The sequence below is a fragment of the Batrachochytrium dendrobatidis genome (assembly GCF_000203795.2).
Source record: "Batrachochytrium dendrobatidis JAM81 unplaced genomic scaffold BATDEscaffold_8, whole genome shotgun sequence".
In the NCBI taxonomy this organism is placed as follows: domain Eukaryota; kingdom Fungi; phylum Chytridiomycota; class Chytridiomycetes; order Rhizophydiales; genus Batrachochytrium; species Batrachochytrium dendrobatidis.
This window is the reverse complement of record NW_006281106.1, coordinates 951,627-971,767: the sequence shown is the minus strand read 5'-3', so window position 1 is coordinate 971,767 and position 20,141 is coordinate 951,627. Positions and strand designations below refer to the sequence as shown.

Below are 20,141 nucleotides of genomic sequence, written 5' to 3'. Positions count from 1 at the left end.
ATCAGCCCAACAAAGACACGATGGACAGAATTGACAGTTTGGAATCAACATGACTGGCCAAGTATTCCAATTCCAACAATTTTACTCAACATTTAAATCTTGATTTTGCGACATTGCAGTCAAACTCGACTTAAACCTCATTCAGCAATCGTGTTCAATTAAGCAATGTCACTCAAAGTCTATCAGGCAGAGACTGGAATACTACTTCCACTCCAACGTCTGGTACCAGGGGATACGTAAGTGAGCACTGTTTGGATCAGAATCTCTGCTGTGGTGATAGTGCTTTCGTTCATGGTCATAGGGATAACAAGTATAATCCAACCAACCAAAGTTTCAGCTGTGGTCTGGCTGTATTGCCTGAATAGGACTGTATTCCAATCACAAAACCAGTATTATTTTCGGAATGTGTTGATTCCATATTGAGCTGACAATGTGTGGTCAACTGTTTATTCTCAATTTGCTCATCAAACATCACTTTGGATCTGGATGGATTGGGAATACTGACACAATGGATCAACTGGAAATATGCCATTCACTATTACGCACAACTATTGCCTTTTATCTGTATTTTCTCACACCTAAAACTGGTCTGATTCTACAACTGAATCTTAAAAATCAACCTTGTAAACCGTTTGGCATGATAGTGTAGATATGCTTCGAGCAGATATAGAAGCCGTTACTTTTATTCCTCAAAAGTTTCAAGTTCTTTTAGGCTCAAATGCACAGATAGTTAAACAAAGCATGTTGACTACTTTGCTATCTAGTCAAGTACGTTGAGTTTTTAGCTGCGGTCTGTCAATTCAAGTTTTGCTTGTCAATGCTTAAACTAATGTGGTTTTAAATATAGAAAGACGAGCGTATTTTTATTTTCAATCGATTGGCACTCATGCAGCAAACAGGAAATAAACCTGTTCACATGTCGATTGATATTGAACCGCCAGTTCCATCAGATAGTAAGAATTATTAAGAATGTCACGCTTGGCCATTGATGGAAATTATTTAGTGTCAATACCAATAGATTTGAATCAATACCAATTGTGTACTGGTGTAGCTGTTGTGGGATTGAAGGTGATATCACCATTAGCCCCAAATCTATCTTCAAAAGAGCGAGTAATAGCTTTTAAACGTGCCTTTTCAGAGCATATTTCATACGGACAGGTAAGATTTAGTTGACCATGTTATCTTTTAGTATGATTTCAGATGTCTTGAGTCTTTAATGCCAACTTTATATGGTGCACCATCTACTTTTGATGAATAACAGGCACTTCGAAAGATTGCCAATAAGCACGCCAAAACATGTGAACGACTACTGGAAGGTATACATCAGATCAATCCTATATTACACAAGCAATTGTTTGTAATTTATTGATTGGGTTTTGCCACAATTTTGATCTATTTTCAACTAGAACAATCTATTCAAGTGGAAGGCCTGACAATGGCACTTTGTAATCTTTTTACACATCGCAAGTAGGGCTATATTTCTCGTTGGATTGCAATATTTTTGTGCGACCGGTTTGTATCAATATCTAGTCTAAACCTGACTCTAATACTATGTTTTAAAGGAGTGTTTTGGATTCATACGACAGTTTTATTGCACCAGCTCAGATTCAAATATCCTCTCACACAGAGTTATTACACGGTATTGCGTCAGATCTGGATACACTTACAATGATTCCTATTCATGAAGCTATTGTAAGCGAATCAAAAGTTTTGAATGACTATATTCCAAGAGATAAGCTTCTTCGTTGGATCAATGACTGTCGAGTTGCACATGGTGAGTTTCTAATTTGCACATGCATTATTTGTGCCATGGATATCTAAGCGTTACTTGCTGAAAATGCATTGACATGCCAAACTAATTGATATTTGTATCCAGATGAACTTGTAGACAAAGTACAATCAATTAGTGTAACCATGAACGATGTTCGAGCCGGTGCACGTATTGATCAACTAGAGCCTGAAGATTTTGAGTAGGTCTTGGTTTAAACCTTTTAAATTGCAGTTTTTATACAAGATGAATTTAGGCTGAATGCATCATGCTTACAATGGCTTGCTCTTATTGTGTTTGACTTGACAGTTTGAGTAAACTAGATCCGCTATTGGACATTGTACGAAAGCTTGTGGGTCAAATCGAATCCCGGCAGAATATTTTGGAACGAGGTAATTTATATTATATTTTGTAGAATGATAAGCCAAGCTAACATGTCAAGCATTTTATAACCAATCTTTTTGAAATAGATTTTACTAGAGTAGAAACTATTTTGGCCGATATTTCTAATGGCCCAGATGATCAAGCGGGCGATAGGTTTGAGGCTCTTGAACATCTTTACAAAATCCATTTTGAAGAATATATACCCGGTAAGTTGCTAAGCCTGGCGTATATCTGGTTTTGGTTATAAATCTAATCATTTAGCTGCGATTAACTTTGAATTCTAAACTTTAGAAATCACTCGATGTGATAGACAAGTGCGAGAAACTGTGGTTCAATTTTCCGACTCAAAGGTAAATGCTCAGTCTATATCCAATGTACTGCTTGCATGACATCAAGATATTTTCAACATGTAATAGGTTCATTGAGCAGTATTGCTTTAGATAAATGAGTGAAATATATATGTACTTTGATTCTAATCAATTGATGGGATTGAATAGGCACATCTTACTCAGGCGTTGATGGAAAAACTGTTGGAGCTAGCTAAACAACAATCGACAATTTATATAATTCCCCAAGCCCTGATGGCTTTGGACAAGGAACTTCGAGTTCAAGCCGAGGCTTTTTTGCAACTGCTCCATGTTCATCGCATGCCACCAGCATGGGGTGCAGCTTTTATTGAGATAGTTCGTCGAAGGGAACATTCCAAGGTTGGTTTACATTTTTAATTGAGTGATATGATGTGTACATTTGCCAATGACTGTTGTAAAATTATTCCATCAGTCTTAATTTATTCTTGTAAATAATGGCAACTATAGGTGCTTGGTGATAAAGTCAACCAAATAATGGGTATACTCACTAGCTTCCAAAATCAAGAAGAAGCTCGCCGAGATACTTTTCGTACAGAGATTGAGCGATATCTACCAAAGGGGCTTTTAAAAGGTTTAGAATCAGCTACTCCGTCCATCAAGTTGTCTATTTCAGAAGACGAGATACTTTTACCAAATCTTACAAAAGACGATGTTACCGGTAAGTTGAGCCAACGTCTTGCCTTTTATTTGTTCCGTGACAATTTAAGCAACATTTTTTGCAAATAGAGGATATTTTTTGATTTGATGATTAAGGTACTAACAGGATACGAATATTTTGGGATTGTGGGGGTAGCATTTTCGCAAATGGTGGCTTCTTTACGGGCTATTCAAGATCCCAGCACTGTTCAAACTTCTGGATCACTCTCCAAACTGCATGCAATGATGGTACAAATGAGTCCTCAAGTCGATTCACCTTTGCTAGATTTTGAGGAGTTGATTTCTAATTCTAGTATGTAACTTGCAAATCTATTCGTTGGTTTAAAAATCCAGCGAGTATCGATTACCAAGTTGAGCATACTACTGACAACATTATTTGCAATGCGTTGATATGCAGCGTTTTGTGATAGAATAGTAAAGCTGGAAGCAGAAAATGCTAAATTAAGAAAAGAGGTCGTCGAGATGCGAGCTCAAGGTAGGTTATATTTGACCAAGATTGTATTTTACATGGATTGCTCACTACATTCGCAATGGTGCTGTCTAACACGTTTTTTCTTGATTGATGGAATGTACTGCCTTGTAAATACAGCAGCACCAGTTTCACAAACTTCTACAGCTTTTCGGCATCCATCCATGAACGATGTTTTATCATCATCGCATAGCACAAAACAAGAAGAAAAAATTAAAGCATATGAAGCGCGTATCAAGAATCTTGAGCAACTCCTTCAACAAAGTTATTCCACCAGCGGAGCCGTTGAAAAGACGCATGTGACTGATAGACGGCTGATGCAAGAAATGGAATCCACTATTCAGACCATGACTCTTGAAAAAGAAAGAGTAAGTTTAGATTTTTGTGACTGTTGTGGATGTATAGAGCACCAGCTCGAACAGTCAATTTTTTTGAATTGCTATGGTTGACTATTATTTTGCTGATACTATTGTTTATAAACCTTTATTTTAGATTTTGAAAGAAAACCAGCAGTTTTGCGATCAGCTGCAGCAGTCAACTCAGCGGATTTCCGAACTGACTACCTTGTACCAAAATGTGAGTTTTTATTTACAGCGATCATTGTGAAATGTACAGCATCTGTATCAACATCAACAATGAAGCCAACGTTTAACCTCATGCCATGTAGGTACGCGAATCACATGACAAACTACGCAATGAAAAGCAAACGACAGATGTACAGTTGAGCAACACTCTTGTTGAGCTAAAAAAGGTAAATACTAGTCTGTCAATTTTTCTTGAAGTTGTCTTTTTGGTGGTGGTTTACTTTATTATGCTGCTAACTTGAAAGGGTGTTGAATAGCTGCAAGATTTTTTGGTAGAAGTACGCGAGTATATGGAGGGCTGTTGTTTGTCTTTGCGTAGGGATACTGGCTCTGAACAGAAAAGTGATATAGAAGAGCAGACTCCTGTTCAGTTAAATCACATACGGAGCAAACCAGCATCGATTGATGAGTTGCGTCGATGCATGAGAGTTCTTAAAGATGATATTTTATGGCATGCAGCAATGATGGAAAGCATGAAGAACTCTATGCAAGACAGTCAAGATGGGAGTGACGTTACCCAGGTACATTGTGTATAATTCCAAATTGTTGAACATCTTTATCAAGCAGATACTGATTAATAAGCCAAACTTTGTCAATGCATGACTATGTATTTTATCGAGTATAGTCAGTTGCTGCTGAAATGGTAACACTGATTCAACGACTTGGAGAGACGGAAGAACGACTTCGGATAGCAGAAAACGATCTGACTGTAGCACAGGCACATGAGGCAGTTTTAGAAGCAGATTTAGAGTCACTAAAAGTGTTGTATGAACGGGCAGAAGGACATGTAGCAGCAGCCAAAGTGCAACGCAACGAACACCAGGCACAACAAGAAAAAAACGCCCTTGAGCTTAAAAGATTGCAAGATCTGCAAGAAAGTCAAATTGAACAGCATAGAACTTCGGAAGTCGTTCTACAAAAGCAAATAGAGCAGATTAAAAAAGAACTCGAGCAGACACAAGCTGATTCAATGGCTGACATTGAATCACAGAAACAAGCACACACCAAAGCGATAGAGCAAATGAGACTAGACATGCAACAAGATTTATCTCAACGTGAGTTGTCGCGTTTGGCTTTTTCACAGGTGCAGCAGATGCGTGAGCAGATTGAGGACTGGAATATTGTGTGTCGGTTAAGTCTACAGCATTTAACTGGATGTTTGGATGCATTGGTGAGATTGGTCCAACATACTTTGAGTGAGGATGTTGTCTATGCACTTATTCGTAACAACGGTTTGACTGGAAGTACTGAAAACTGTTGTTTGTCGAAATTGAGTGATACTTTTTCCATATCCGATGCTGGTGCACATTACGACGACACCAAGAGTTTAATCGAAGGGTTTGGAAATGATGATGATGCTTTGGGTGGAATGTCAAAGTTTATCGAGCACTATGATTTGCTATTAAGAGAACTGTATTCCAAAGTTGTCTCTGCAGGTGCATATTTAGACGTAAGCGATAGTGTTGATCGGATTGAGAAACGGTGGTCAGATTTGACAGGTATAGTTTATTATGCCATCGACGTTCAAGATTTTTTGAAAAACAACTTGTTTTAAACATTAATGCTTATTAGGTCAAGCATCTTTTAGAGTAGCGTTTCAAAAGTATGTTTTTTTTGATTTATAGCAGTTTGTAGCGCATTCAAAAAACTAACTAGCACGTCCATCTCAATCTGATACATATCTATGCCAACAGCTTTAAAATCAACGACTTGGTATTATTTCTACCTACACGCAATCCGGCTGCATGGACTGCATTTAATGTCAATACTCCACACTTTTTCTTGGATATTCAGCCAAACTCCGTTTTTGCAGATCGAATTCAACAACGTGGATGGATCTTGGCTTACATTACTGGGATTACTGACAAGACTGCCACTGATATCTCCTTGTCTCCAACCAATCCATTTGGTCTGGCTGAAGAAACTCGTTATCATATTTGTCAAGCCACACCCTATTAAAACCAGACTTTAATGAGCCTATATCTACAAATCTTTCAAGCATACATGACTAAATAAACTCTTCTAAACCCAGCTATAATTGAAAGTGATACAATTTTAAAATTTCATTCAATCACATGAATACTAATAGAACATGGAATAGCTTTTTCCTCTACTGTAAAACTCGACAAGGAATAATACAGATCAACTCAAGAAAGAGTGTTTTAAATGCTTAGTTGGCGGAACCGGTTTCGGTTGGAGTCTCGGAGCATGGAGTGGTTTCAGTTGGAGTCTCGGAGCAAGGAGTAGTCTCAGTTGCAGTCTCGGAGCAAGGAGTGGTCTCGGGTGTGGAAGTCTCGGAGCAAGGAGTAGTCTCTGGTGTGGGGGTCACAGTTGGGACGGGAGTAGATGCAACAGTTGGGACTGGAGTCTCGGAGACAGCTGGTGTGGATACAACGGTTGGGACTGGAGTAGTCTCAGTTGCAGTCTCGGAGCAAGGAGTAGTCTCTGGTGTGGGGGTCTCGGAGCAAGGAGTAGTCTCGGGTGTGGGGGTCACAGTTGGGACGGGAGTAGATGCAACGGTTGGGACTGGAGTCTCGGGAACAGCTGGAGTGGTCTCGGGTGTGGGAGTCTCGGAGCAAGGAGTAGTCTCGGGTGTGGGAGTCACAGTTGGGACGGGAGTAGATGCAACGGTTGGGACTGGAGTCTCAGGGGTGGGAGTCTCGGAGCAAGGAGTAGTTGGGGGAGTGGACACTACAGTTGGGACGGGAGTCTCGGGGACAGCTGGGGTAGATACAACAGTTGGGACTGGAGTCTCGGGAGTGGGGTAAGCCGGAGTAGTGGCAACAGTTGGAACCGGTGTCTCGGGAGTGGGAGTCTCGGAGCAAGGAGTAGTTGGGGGAGTGGACACTACAGTTGGGACGGGAGTCTCGGGGACAGCTGGAGTAGTAGCAACGGTTGGGACTGGAGTCTCGGGAGTGGGGTAAGCCGGAGTAGTGGCAACAGTTGGAACCGGTGTCTCGGGAGTGGGAGTCTCGGAGCAAGGAGTAGTTGGGGGAGTGGACACTACAGTTGGGACGGGAGTCTCAGGGGTGGGGTAAGCTGGAGTAGTGGCAACAGTTGGGACTGGTGTCTCGGGAGTGGGGTAAGCTGGAGTAGTGGCAACAGTTGGGACTGGAGTCTCGGGAACAGCTGGAGTAGTGGCAACAGTTGGGACGGGAGTCTCACCACCGCCATATGGTGCAGGTGAAGGGATTTCCGGAGCAGGAGTCTCGGGACCAACTGGGGTAGTGGCAACAGTTGGGACGGGAGTCTCACCACCACCATATGGTGCAGGTGGGGAAATTTCTGGAGCAGGAGTCTCGGGGACAGCTGGAGTAGTGGCAACAGTTGGGACGGGAGTCTCACCACCCTTGGTCTTACGATGACGGCACTTCTTCTTGGTTGGGTAAGCTGGAGTAGATGCTTCGGGAACTGGAGTCTCGGGAACAGATGGGGTAGTGGCAACGGTTGGGACTGGAGTCTCGGCAGTGGGGTAAGCTGGAGTAGTGGCAACAGTTGGAACCGGTGTCTCGGGAGTGGGGTAAGCAGGAGTGCTGGCAGCAGTTGGGACTGGAGTTTCACCGCCACCATATGGAACTGGTACAACTGGAGTAGTGGCAACAGTTGGAACCGGTGTCTCGGGAACGGGATAAGCAGGAGTAGATGCAACAGTTGGGACGGGAGTCTCAACAGGTGATTCACATGGTGTAGAGACAACAGTTGGGACGGGAGTCTCGGGAACGGGGTAGGCTGGAGTAGGGGTGGGAGTAGCCTTGGGTGCTGGAGTCTCGACAGGTTTGCTGTGATGAGCAGTAGTATGCTTGGAAGCACTAGAATTATGGTGATAGCCGTGCTTAGTAGTAGTAGTAGTGCTGGTAGAAGACTGGGGCTTAGGAACGGGAGTTTCAACTATCGATGTGGTAGTCGATGGAACAGCGGGAGTGGTGCTGGGAGAGTTGTTACCATAGCCAAAAGGAGCGGCAGTAACAGCGGCAGCGAGTGCAAGGACGAAAATGGAAACCTTCATATTCTATAAAACATTGGTTTCATCCATAGTTAGTAAACTGAGTCGTAATTGTACTATAGATGCATTCATGTAAATGGGACATTAAAGAGTGCATAATACAATGCCAATCTGATGGAATCATCAATGCCGGCTTCCATCAATTTTACTGGATAGTATTATCGTAATGGATGAATTTAGATTCAAACAAGTCGATCGTACAATGCATGGCTATGCCAACTGAAAAAGGGGATAATTCAATTCAAAACTAGTCTGTAAACATCATAAACACTGCATATTGAATAGACCAACAATGCTCAATAGAAAAGCACAACGAATGTTCAATCGCTGGCTATTCCAAAACAGTGGCTTCAAGATAAATGCAAGTATTCCATTTTACGCGATTACAGCTGTAAAATCTGCGGGTGCATAAATTTGTATTGGTATATGCAAACCCCTACAAATTCAGTAATTCATCTAGACGCAATTTTCCAACAGGACACGGATCAACCAAATGCCATAATTAGTGCTCTTGTAGTCCAATACAAAACTACTGAGGCTGCTGGATGTTGCACAATGTAATACTGGAGTGTAGAATTGCAGATGATTTAAAGGTTAAAATCATAGTTTCCTGTAGTGTATTGTTTGAAAACACACATCCTTTAATTGATTTGCAAAACTACATACGGTCCAATCAACACTGTGCTGCTTAAAAAATAAGTCTAGTACTATAGCATAAAATGGTGGGTGATGGAGTGAAGTTCTATCAAGATGACTAGATTGAAAACTCGCTCAATTAGTTTGACAATCTAACAGCACGGCTTACCTATAGTATGTAATACACAAATTTGTTGAGTTAACAAGAGTAACGATGCGATATGCTGCTCTTTATGAAGAAAGTTCAACATTGCCTGCAACAGGACCCCGTATATGCTTCGTTTCCTTTTTGGGTAAATTAAACCCACGTGGCTCGGACTGCCTATAATTCTAATGCAAAAATAGCGTGGCGTTTCACTAATGTATACAAAAGCACCACCAAGATTTATTGCTGACATATTTCTGTTTTGAATTGATCATCCTTGCCAACAAAGCCCCGTAATTCATTGCAATTATTCATTTAATCGTATTATGAAACGCATGATCCCTATTCTTTATACTTGAAGGTTATCATTTTTGGCGGGTTGTATCATTTGGCCTGACGCATTTATTTGCATGTTAAACTGCATATAAACAACCTAAATATACCCGCGCTTTTTAGCATGTACTCTACCTTCCATTACAAGCTTAATCACTTCAAGTGAAAAGTACGGGTTGATTCCATTCTCCAACTCTAACCTGGTATTTTAGTCTTGTTGATTTTATTAAATTGTGGAATATAGCTGCAAAAGTATGGATGCGGTTTTTAAATAAATACCATCTAAGCCAGCTTTTAATGGTCTCTTAATCTGACTAGATATTGTCTCGCATGCTACTATTATACTCTACCAATTTCTTGTAAAGATGGACCCATTAAGAGATCCCGACTTGACTAGTATCATGTCAGATTTCAATTGGCGCTTTTTAATCTATTACTTGAGCCTCAAGCCATGTGCTTTTTCTAGTCACTATCCAACTGTCTTGCTAAATTGATCCACTACATTAACCTACACTGAGAAAGCAATCAGCATTGTAAAAGATGGCAACTCTGAGATTTATGTTTACAATGCAGTCAATGCCATTCCAGACATTTCAATGCAATTTGGCAAGGCCACAGGATCAACTTCAAATCAAGAGTATATACGCCAGTGTGAAGGATTCATATTTACTGAATATACTAGTACAATCTCGATTCCAGTTTGTATTTCGAACCTACCGCCATATTCACGTAAAATGAAGTACTAAGATATCAAGGTATGATAAGCAGTCAGGATCGTGAAGTGATTGATGTCGGTTTCCATCAAATTTTACTGGGAATCATTGTGCACTCTGAACTTATTGATTTACTGGTTTCTGCTCATTTTGTATAAAAACTAAACGAATGCTCACACTCCAATCTTAATAAATTATACATCCTTGACACTTGTTTAATCTCCTTTAATACAAATCAAACACTGCGATTGGCAGCAAACTACTGTTGCATTATTCAAACATGCAATCTTGTTTTCTTGAGTTAGAACGCGAATGTATGAGATTCAGAATACAACAAACTTCTTTAGTTTCATACTCGTTCCAGATATTCCTTGGTTGTGTGTAAAGACAACATCCCCAATGACAAGCACAGTATCTGGTTGTGGTTTGTAGTAGGCGTTCCTTGTTCGTTCAACTTTCCCAGCCTCTTTAAAGTTTGTATATTCTCGTTCATTTTCACCTTGTCGCGATGTTCAGGACCTGCTACCCTTTCAATCATTCTGTAAGACTTGATCCTTTCCAATCATTGTCCTCCATCTGTCATGCCTACAAGATCCATTAAAGTATCCTTTGAAAGTAGTTTTGGATACAATCAAAAATGTCAAGTCGATAAGAATGTTACATTGTAGAGATCAGAGTTGTCGTTGATGTTCGAGGTTGACATGCTAATGTCTTGATTTGTGATATGGACATTTAAACTTAAACAGAAATGGTTTGTCTCCCACACTCTGCATTTCGAGGATTTCAAGTTCAGATTTTGGACTCGAAGAGGACATGGAATGCTGTATCTATTATACTAATTATGGTTTACTCTGTATCTTCAATCCCCAATTGTTGCATTATAACCAATTGCAAACTTTACCAAACAGCCAATCTAAAGTACAGTTGATATTATCGAGCATAAAACTGCAATCGATCGAATGTTTATTACACTCGCTATGCATTGATTGCCTCGACCATCTCGATACTATCAGTAATTTAAAATCCCTTGATATTTAGCTCAGCTCGAATCAAGTCTAGAAAAGACTTTGTTGAATACACAGAGGCATGTTTGCATCGTATCTCTTTCCGATCCATTGCGCTGTTCTAGAATCAGCATGTGGGTCAGAGGAGGCTCTGTGAATTAATTGAACATCTGTTATGATCCCTTCTAGTACTGTTATGGCAATGTTTTTTTCAGCCTGGCCAGATGGTATTGTGTGAACAAACTGCGATGTTTCGCCAAATGTCCATTCCCAACTCTGCATATAAATTGGGATTAGTTAAATACTCATCCAGCAATAGATTGATCGCGAGTATCATTCATGCATTTTGAATTTTTCAAACATGTAGTTACTTTGAGAGTGTGGTAAATGTCTTGCACTTCTTTAGATGCATGAAAATCATCCATTGTTAAAAAAGTCGCAGGAATGGGATTTTCAGAATACTCCATTTCAAACTCCTGTGCAACACATTTGCAGAACCCATCGTGGTCTGCCGTGTAGGAGTGATTCAATAATGATGTTACTTGCGACTTGACACTCTCGACACCACGACCCACAATCTGACCCTATGAAAATTCCAAACATCAGTTTAGTTTATATTGTTGGTACTTTGAAATGGCAAGCTTCATTAGAATCTTATCACATACCTGTTCTGGTCCTTTTAGATATGCTCCTAGTTTAGAAATATCTGTGCTTATCAACATTGTACCGTGATGGTATGCCCTATGGTTGACCAACTTGAATGCAGAACCGGATACTTTGCGATCACCAATAACAATGTCGTGTCGAGCATTCACTTGACTTGGAACATCCATTTGATGCAATGCACGAGATACAAGATGAGCATTTCGTTTACGATCAAACTCATCTCTAGGCATCATGATGGAGTAGTTTGTATTTCCCATATCCTGCAAAAAGTTGATTCATGCATAAAAAGCAACAAGTAAACCATCTGAAATTATAAGAGTTGACTTTATATGCAGTGCAAGTTGTACACTTTACATGGAATACCGTGCCTCCACCACTTTTACGCCGTATAATCGGTATATTGTCTCGATCAAGTGCCAAAACGCTACATTCTCTCCATGGATTCTTAGTAATAATAGTTAGCGTATACAACTAAATTCAAGCATCGTATTACAGTCGTATTCACGTAAAATGGAAGAGTATAAAAGCGGTTTCATGACATGATGATTCACTTTAAATTGACCAACATTGTTTTTTAAACTCGTTAATTGACTAGTCTTTTTCGGGATGATTGACATGTATAGTTGCATTCCCAAAACTGTTTTCTTCAATTAGAGTGCAAATATACAAGTTTTTAGGATACAACAGAATAGAGTTTGGTTGTATAATGACAGTTTGGAAGGATTGAGAATATTCATCAAACAAGTCAAATTCTATTAGGAATACAATGATTATTAAGCATCGTCTATTCCAAAACAGAGACAGTAAGATAATGTTCCATTCTACGTGAGCACAGCTGTACATCATACACTTTAGAGTGACTTGAAGTATTGTACGCACAATGATCTTGGACAGTACTGATGCGGTATAATCAGCCAGTTGGCGAATTCAAATGATATTTATACCTGATTCCGGCCAACAATGACACTAGAAACATTACGATACAGCATGAGCTGATATTTGAATTGCTTTTGTGTATTAAATAACCTATTAATAGGGTTGAATGCAGTGACAAGATGTTGAGCATTACATTAGCAAGCGTTGGATGAGTTGATCAACAAGTCAATTATGCAGTAGATTACGACGTTACCAATCTTCAAATGCCAAGTTGATCCAAGGATCGGTTACTTTTGATACAAACACTGCTGATTGTCGTGCCCAAGTAGTCATTTCTGTCACTAGTAAACTTGAGATGGTTCAAGTTGAAATTGAATCTGGTTAATTAACCAGATTCACGTAGAATGGAATCTGCAATGACTTTTAAAATCAGCATGAATCGTATGGTTTTCTATTGGAAATCAACCTTGATTAATACTCTTGATTCTTAATCCAATACAACAGTTGTTTTCATGTCAATCTCTCAATGTTTGAATATTAAGTCAATGCAGTATGCGAGATTGATCGCAAGAAATAGTCATGAGTTAAAGAATGCATTCTGACAGACTAAACAAGTGAATCCACAATAACAGTTTCGAGAGTCGATCTTGTCGTGACTGACAGTCGAGTTGAGGTTGCAATTTCCACAGTTAACGTGGTTTCCATCAACTACATCAAAGATGGACATGGATGATGGTGATTTCAACACCATGTCAGGCGTTGAAGTAGAGGAAATTGGTAATGCTGCATTGTGTGTTCCGTTGCTGCATTGTGTGTTGCTGTTGGAGTCGGCATGGCTTGAACAGTCGCATTTGGACAAGAATACTGATCATGTGTATATGTATGACTGTCACTGGTCTTATTCTCGCACTGTCTTAACTGCGTAAACAGGATATGCGCAAGAGGAAGAGTACGATTATGACCAGTTTGGTGATGAGGATATCACTCAGGAGGATTGTTGGGCTGTCATCACTTCGTTTTTCAACGAGAAAGGTCTTGTCAGACAGCAACTGGACTCTTTTGACGAGTTCATTCAAAATACTATGCAGGATATTGTCGATGAAAATGCACAGTTGCTATTACAAACTACTACTCAGCATACTGGCCAAGAGAATGATATGACGGTGTGTTTATTTTCTCATAACATCATCAAATTGCCATTTTTGGAGCTGTCCAATTCATCCAGTCGTTGTACATGAGCGTATCAATAGATCTGGTCTATATGTTACTATTGCTTGGATTCTGAACCACTTTAGTCCTAATTCAACATCTCTATTGTTATTTTATATTGCTTTTTAGAAACAATATGTGATCCATTTTGGTCAGATTTATCTTAGTAAACCTACAATGACCGAGTCCGATGGTAGTACTGCCAGTATGTTCCCTCATGAGGCTCGTTTGCGTAATCTAACGTAAGGGCAGCTGTTTAATGTTTTCATCATCTATTCGTTTGAATTCAACCGTATCGTTTATTCATGCCCTTATATATACTATTTAAATACTTGCATCCAACTAGATATTCTGCTCCCCTTTACTTGGACATGCGAAAGGAAATCCGAGTGGCAGATCCTACACATCCTGCAAATGTTGGTGTTACCAACCCCAACGATCTCGAATGGGAAACAGAAGAGTCCGATCCAAGCTATCAAAAGGTGTTTGTTGGAAAAGTACCCATCATGTTGCGATCTCAGTACTGTATTTTATTTGATCTTGAGCAGCGCGACCTTATGCAAGTAGGAGAATGTCCACACGATCAAGTAAGACTGCTTTTTTGAGTATCTTGTTCAGTTTTTAAATATTGACAAACCAACTATCATTAGGGCGGCTATTTTGTGATCAACGGCTCAGAAAAGGTTTTAATTGCGCAAGAGCGCATGGCAACCAACCATGTGTATGTATTCTCTCGTTCACAGCCATCGTCCTATTCGTTTAGCTGTGAAATTCGTAGCCAAGGCTCAACAGGCTCTAAAGTTCCGTCAACGCTTTTTATTAAGAGAATGTCACTCAAGAGTGAAGACAAGGGCGGTCAGCCCATTCGAACATCGCTTCCTTATATCAAAGTAGATATTCCTATCATTGTTGTTTTCCGAGCTCTTGGTATTGTAGCAGACCAACACATTCTTGAACATATATGCTATGATTTTAATGACACTGCAATGCTGGAACTTCTTAAACCCTGTATCGAGGAGGCCTTTGTTATTCAGAATACAGATGTTGCATTGGATTACATTGGAAAACGTGGCACTACAGTGGGTGTTTCAAGAGAACGTCGTATTCGCTATGCTGCTGATATTCTGCAAAAAGAAATGCTTCCACATGTGGGTGTTAAACCTCATTTAGAAACCCCAAAAGCATATTTCTTTGGATACATGATTCATCGACTCCTGTTGGCTGCATTGGATCGCCGAGAAACCGATGATCGTGATCATTTTGGAAAAAAACGTCTTGATCTTGCTGGTCCATTGCTCGGTGGACTGTTCCGTATGCTGTTTAGAAAACTTACAAAAGACGTGAGTCGATATCTTCAAATAACAATGGAGTCTGGACGCGAGTTCAATCTGTCACTTGCTGTCAAGTCTAGCACCATTACAAATGGACTCAAGTATTCGCTTGCTACGGGCAACTGGGGTGACCAAAAAAAGTTTATGCAGGCTCGCGCCGGTGTCAGTCAGGTGCTGAATAGATATACATTTGCGTCTACACTATCCCATTTGCGTCGTCTAAACACTCCTATTGGTCGAGATGGTGAGTTTATCTGTTAATATTGCATAGTATCAAGTCGAGCATATTTAATTGCTGTTCTCGAGTCCATTTTAATTTTTTTTACAATTCACTGAATAGGTAAACTTGCTAAACCTCGTCAGCTACATAATACACATTGGGGCATGGTCTGTCTCAGCGGAGATACCGAGGTAGTTTTAGGAAATGGCATGGATGTTGTGCTACTAACGGATCTTGTCGACGGAGCGTGTGTTTCGACAATCGAACCTCGGACTGGTGTGGTGTCGCCTTCGCTTATTGATCATTACTTTGCCAAGGATGCTACACGGGTTCTTAAAATCACACTTGATGATGGACGAGTCATCAAGGCTGATCCAGAACATCCATTGTTTGCTGCCAAAGTTGACGAGACTACTCGAGGGTTGACTGGGCAATGGCTTAGAGTTGAAGAATTGACTGTTGGACATCATGCGCTACTAGTAAGCCCGCAGCAAGCGTACTGCACTTCTGAACAATGGACACTTACTCTATCCGAGAAAGAAGTATGTACAGCATCCACTGCTCAGCTTGCCAAGCAACTTTCTGAAATTGGCCTGGTAGATGTGCCTATTCCACTGTCCAAAGTCAAATCTGCAGCTCGGTTATTTGGTCTCGTGTTATCTGCTGGTGATTTTAGTGGCAAGCTGTACGTGGAAAAGGATGAAGATGTAACTGCAGTGAATTCAGATTTGACGGCTCTTGGCTTTAGTCCTGCTCACTGGGTGCGATACCAAGACGATCAGCAAAAATGGTTCAAATGTGACGATAGCAACGGTAAAGCTATTTGTATCACATTAGTTCCCACAGCAAATGCACTTTTGCAGACACTTGGTGCACATGATGCAGAAAAGCAGCATCGATACTGTTTGCTTCCAAAATGGCTACTGGACGCACCAACTAGCATAAAGCGCGAGTTTCTTGGTGCTCTTTTTGGCGGAAATGGTGCTCACATTACTATCTCATGCAATGAGGGCAAATGGGAACCCACCATGTCTGCTCTGACACAACACACTGATGCAGATCATTTGGAAAGCACTGTGGTGTATTTGAAACAGGTCGCAACTCTTTTAGGCATGCTTAATATTTGTTCGTCGGTAAGTAGTGAAAAACACATTACTGCTGAAAAGACTGGCTATGCAGTACATCTACACGTTGACAACACTGCTGAAAATCTTGTGCGTTTTTATGAGCAAGTTGGTTATCGCTACTGCTTTAATAAAACGAGCCAAAGCTCAGCACCTGTGCAGTGGATCAAGGGCAGTTTATTTTTTATTGAACAGCACAGATCCAAATGTCAACACGCCTTTGAATTGTTGCATACCGGACTTGGCACAAAAGCTGCAGTTTCAGCAGAAATCAATATGCCACATCATAATCCCTCTCATATGCTGAATGTAAAAGAAATTCCGACTGCCCCAGCTGACGAATATATCACATGGATCGAGTTCAAGGATCGGTACGTACATAAAGAATCCCCTCGGTTTGTATGGGTCACCATCCATTCAATTGAAGAAGCACCAGCAGAGAGATTGTATGATTTCAACACTGTTTCGCAAAACCACTCGTTTTTTGCCAATTCTATCGTATCACACAACTGTCCTGCCGAAACACCCGAAGGCCAAGCATGTGGTCTTGTCAAGAATCTATCACTTATGGGCTATATTACTGTTGGCTCACCAGCTCCTCCCATTTTGGAGTTTTTGGAAGAATGGACCATGGAAAGTTTGGAAGAAATTTCACCTAGCACCATTCCTACAGCAACCAAGATTTTCTTGAACGGCCAATGGGTTGGCATTCATCGTGATCCTGATCAGCTTGTAAGCACTCTCAGAAGACTGCGTCGTAGTGTTGATGTGTCACCAGAGGTATCAGTTGTTCGTGATGTGCGCGACAGAGAACTCCGCCTTTGCACCGATGCTGGTCGTATTGCACGTTCATTGTTTGTAGTTACACCTGAGCAGTCGCTAGTTCTTACTAAAGAAATGGTACAGCAGCTCCATGAAGACCAAATTCAATGGAAGGATCTTCTATCGTATGGTGTTGTAGAATATATTGATACAGAGGAAGAAGAGACTGTCATGATCTGCATGACGCCTGACGATCTCGCCGAAGCTCGAATGGCAGCAGCAGGTCAGGTTGTAGAGCGTCATCAAGTAGGAACTGGCCGTCTCAAGTCTGCTACTGTGTATACTCGCAATTACACTCACTGTGAGATTCATCCAAGTATGATTTTGGGAATTTGTGCTAGCATTATTCCTTTTCCAGATCACAACCAATCTCCGCGTAACGTTTACCAATCTGCTATGGGTAAACAGGCCATGGGTCTTTTTCTTACGAATTTTCAACTTCGTATGGACACTATGTCCAATATTCTTTTCTATCCGCAAAAGCCACTTGCTACGACACGTGCGATGGAGTTTATGCATTTTCGAGACTTGCCAGCTGGTATCAATGCAGTTGTTGCTATTGCTTGTTATTCTGGGTATAATCAGGAAGATTCTTTGATTATGAACCAAAGCTCAATCGATCGTGGTCTATTCCGCAGTTTGTATTATCGAGTTTATATGGATCAGGAAAAAAAAGTAGGAATGATTTCCACCGAAACTCTTGAGAAGCCTTCGCGTGATACTACGTTGCGACTCAAGCACGGAACGTACGAGAAACTTGAGGACGATGGACTTATTGCTCCAGGTGTTCGTGTTTCTGGAGAGGATATTATTATTGGTATGTGTCTATGATGCTTGTATAAACTTGGCGACAGTCTTATGTTTTTGGTTGAAGCTGTATTGAACTGTTGTTGAACTGTTGTTGAACATACTACAGGAAAAACGGTTCCGATTGCAGCAGATTCGACTGAATTGGGGCAACGCACCACTATGCATACCAAGCGAGATGCTTCTACACCTCTCAAGAGCACAGAAAATGGTATTGTGGATCAAGTGCTCATCACCACAAATCAAGATGGATTTAAATTTGTCAAGGTGCGAGTGCGGTCTATTCGTATTCCACATATGGGAGATAAATTTGCATCTCGTCACGGCCAAAAAGGAACTGTTGGTATTACTTATCGTACAGAGGATATGCCGTTTACTGCTGATGGTATTACACCGGATCTTATTATTAACCCACACGCTATTCCATCCCGTATGACGATTGGACATCTTGTCGAATGCCTGCTGTCCAAAGTATCTACATTTACTGGAGATGAAGGAGATGCTACACCATTTACAGATGTGACAGTTGAAGCGATTTCGCAGGCTTTGCAAGGGTATGGATATCAACGACGAGGGTTTGAAGTGCTATACAATGGTCACACGGGCCGCAAGCTTAATGCACAGGTGTATACAGGACCAACTTATTACCAACGTCTCAAGCACATGGTGGACGACAAGATTCACTCTCGTGCACGTGGGCCGTTGCAAATTCTTACTCGCCAGCCTGTAGAAGGAAGATCTCGAGATGGCGGCCTTCGATTTGGTGAAATGGAGCGTGATTGTATGATCTCTCACGGAGCAGCCAATTTTCTCAAAGAGCGTCTTTTTGATGCATCGGATGCATACCGTGTTCATGTCTGTGATCATTGTGGTTTGATGGCAGTAGCTAATCTTAAAAAGAACTCGTTCGAGTGTCGATCGTGTCGTAACAAGACACAGATTTCACAAGTTTATTTGCCATATGCTTGCAAGTTGCTATTTCAAGAACTTATGGCGATGAACATTGCGCCTAGACTGATGGTAGTTTAACGTGTTGGAGAATACAATAAGCAATAAAGAGTGTAAGAATTGAAGAAATCTGTGAATAATGTCACGTGATGAGTGCAACTGGTTTTTTCGTCCAGTTTTTCTTTTAGAAACAATTCAATGGCGCCAAAAAAATTCAAGATCCAGTCAGGCCACAAGAGCAGCGAGCAAGAAGCAGCTCCTGCGTCAAGATCCTTGTTTTCAGGCAAATCTGATTCATTTCTTCGACTGTCTCTTCCTTCTTCATCTGCTGCACTCACCTCCACTCCTTCCAGCTCAAATGTCTCTCCCTTGGTTCTTCTCTCTATCCTTGACCACTACTTGCGTCGGAAAGAATCCCAGTCCCAAATCATTGGTGCTCTCCTCGGTGTCCGTACCACAGACTCGTTTGGTATGAGCCAAGTCCAAGTCGTTAATTCCTTTCCTTTGAGCTACTCTGAGACTTCGGATCACAAGGTAATCCCGGCTCAAGTGTTGATCTTTTGTCAAATTCAGTCTTACAGCCCTATTCATGTAAAATGGACCATTTGTATCTGTGCATGTCTCTTGCTTTGGAATAGATAATCAATAGCGAGCTCAAAAAACTGTGTTCACTAATTGACACCAATCATGACTGGCTGTCTATACACTTGATGTTCCATTTTACGCGAATATGATTGTAAATGCTTGATGCTGAGAAACAAAAGCGAATGGAATACACGTTTTGCTTGTTAGCTCAACTGTTCATATCAACTCACATCTAACCATCTCTGACTACATGCATACGATTTTCTAGGTTTTTGTTGATGCGGATTTCTTCACCAAGATGTATGCTTTGCATTTACAGACAAATCCTAAAGAAACAATTATCGGGTGGTATGCGACTGGAAATGAATTGAATGAAAATTCCGTTTGGATTCAGGAAATGTTTTCTGGTGAAAACAGCTCCAGCTTCTCCGCTTATGATGCTGGTTGATCCATTGGCGTTGGCTGCTGGCTTTAGTTCATACGCCTGAA

The 20,141-nt window shown here is 40.8% G+C and overlaps 6 protein-coding genes across 6 annotated transcripts in view; 5 read left to right on the top strand and 1 right to left on the bottom strand.

Moving 5' to 3' along the window:
• Nucleotides 1-165: 165 nt before the first annotated feature.
• Nucleotides 166-6,260, top strand: BATDEDRAFT_89633 (uncharacterized protein; the record flags this gene model as incomplete). The annotated part of the gene is made up of 22 exons (XM_006680140.1): nt 166-236; nt 645-768; nt 848-953; nt 1,052-1,158; nt 1,262-1,316; nt 1,407-1,467; nt 1,563-1,774; nt 1,877-1,970; nt 2,078-2,160; nt 2,239-2,358; nt 2,444-2,502; nt 2,650-2,859; nt 2,968-3,178; nt 3,314-3,469; nt 3,575-3,652; nt 3,767-4,014; nt 4,139-4,222; nt 4,314-4,397; nt 4,488-4,751; nt 4,856-5,729; nt 5,803-5,833; nt 5,925-6,260. 22 exons carry the CDS (start codon nt 166-168, stop codon nt 6,187-6,189), a joined length of 3,597 nt encoding a protein of 1,198 aa, XP_006680203.1. The 3' UTR covers nt 6,190-6,260.
• Nucleotides 6,261-7,519: 1,259 nt separating this feature from the next.
• On the top strand, nt 7,520-9,061 carry BATDEDRAFT_37138 (uncharacterized protein). The gene is made up of 2 exons (XM_006679964.1): nt 7,520-8,245; nt 9,043-9,061. Exon 1 carries the CDS (start codon nt 7,592-7,594, stop codon nt 7,904-7,906), a length of 315 nt encoding a protein of 104 aa, XP_006680027.1. The 5' UTR covers nt 7,520-7,591; the 3' UTR covers nt 7,907-8,245; nt 9,043-9,061.
• A 2,054-nt stretch (nt 9,062-11,115) lies between these two features.
• On the bottom strand, nt 11,116-12,939 carry BATDEDRAFT_25988 (uncharacterized protein; the record flags this gene model as incomplete). The annotated part of the gene is made up of 6 exons (XM_006679860.1): nt 11,116-11,340; nt 11,436-11,648; nt 11,730-11,990; nt 12,094-12,201; nt 12,675-12,756; nt 12,860-12,939. 6 exons carry the CDS (start codon nt 12,937-12,939, stop codon nt 11,116-11,118), a joined length of 969 nt encoding a protein of 322 aa, XP_006679923.1.
• Nucleotides 12,940-13,577: 638 nt separating this feature from the next.
• BATDEDRAFT_12232 (uncharacterized protein) lies at nt 13,578-13,844 on the top strand (the record flags this gene model as incomplete). The annotated part of the gene is made up of 1 exon (XM_006679720.1): nt 13,578-13,844. A coding segment is annotated over one exon (267 nt), but the record flags the coding sequence as incomplete, so codon positions are not given.
• A 1,170-nt stretch (nt 13,845-15,014) lies between these two features.
• BATDEDRAFT_12362 (RNA polymerase II second largest subunit precursor) lies at nt 15,015-19,148 on the top strand (the record flags this gene model as incomplete). Its single annotated transcript, XM_006679739.1, has 3 exons — nt 15,015-15,390; nt 15,487-18,129; nt 18,229-19,148. The coding sequence occupies 3 exons, from the start codon at nt 15,015-15,017 to the stop codon at nt 19,146-19,148; spliced, it is 3,939 nt and encodes a 1,312-aa protein (XP_006679802.1).
• Nucleotides 19,149-19,265: 117 nt separating this feature from the next.
• BATDEDRAFT_35451 (uncharacterized protein) overlaps nt 19,266-20,141 on the top strand; it is a gene marked incomplete at both ends in the record, with an annotated part of 1,416 nt that continues 540 nt past the window's right edge. Inside the window, 2 exons of the mRNA XM_006679944.1 lie at nt 19,266-19,601; nt 19,921-20,095. Coding sequence (XP_006680007.1) covers nt 19,266-19,601; nt 19,921-20,095 — 511 coding nt within the window. The remainder of the gene's footprint in view (nt 19,602-19,920; nt 20,096-20,141) is intronic.

Bases quoted from the DNA above. Each gene is read 5' to 3' on its own strand.
- BATDEDRAFT_37138 (XM_006679964.1), top strand. From the start codon at position 7,592: ATGACGGCACTTCTTCTTGGTTGGGTAAGCTGGAGTAGATGCTTCGGG.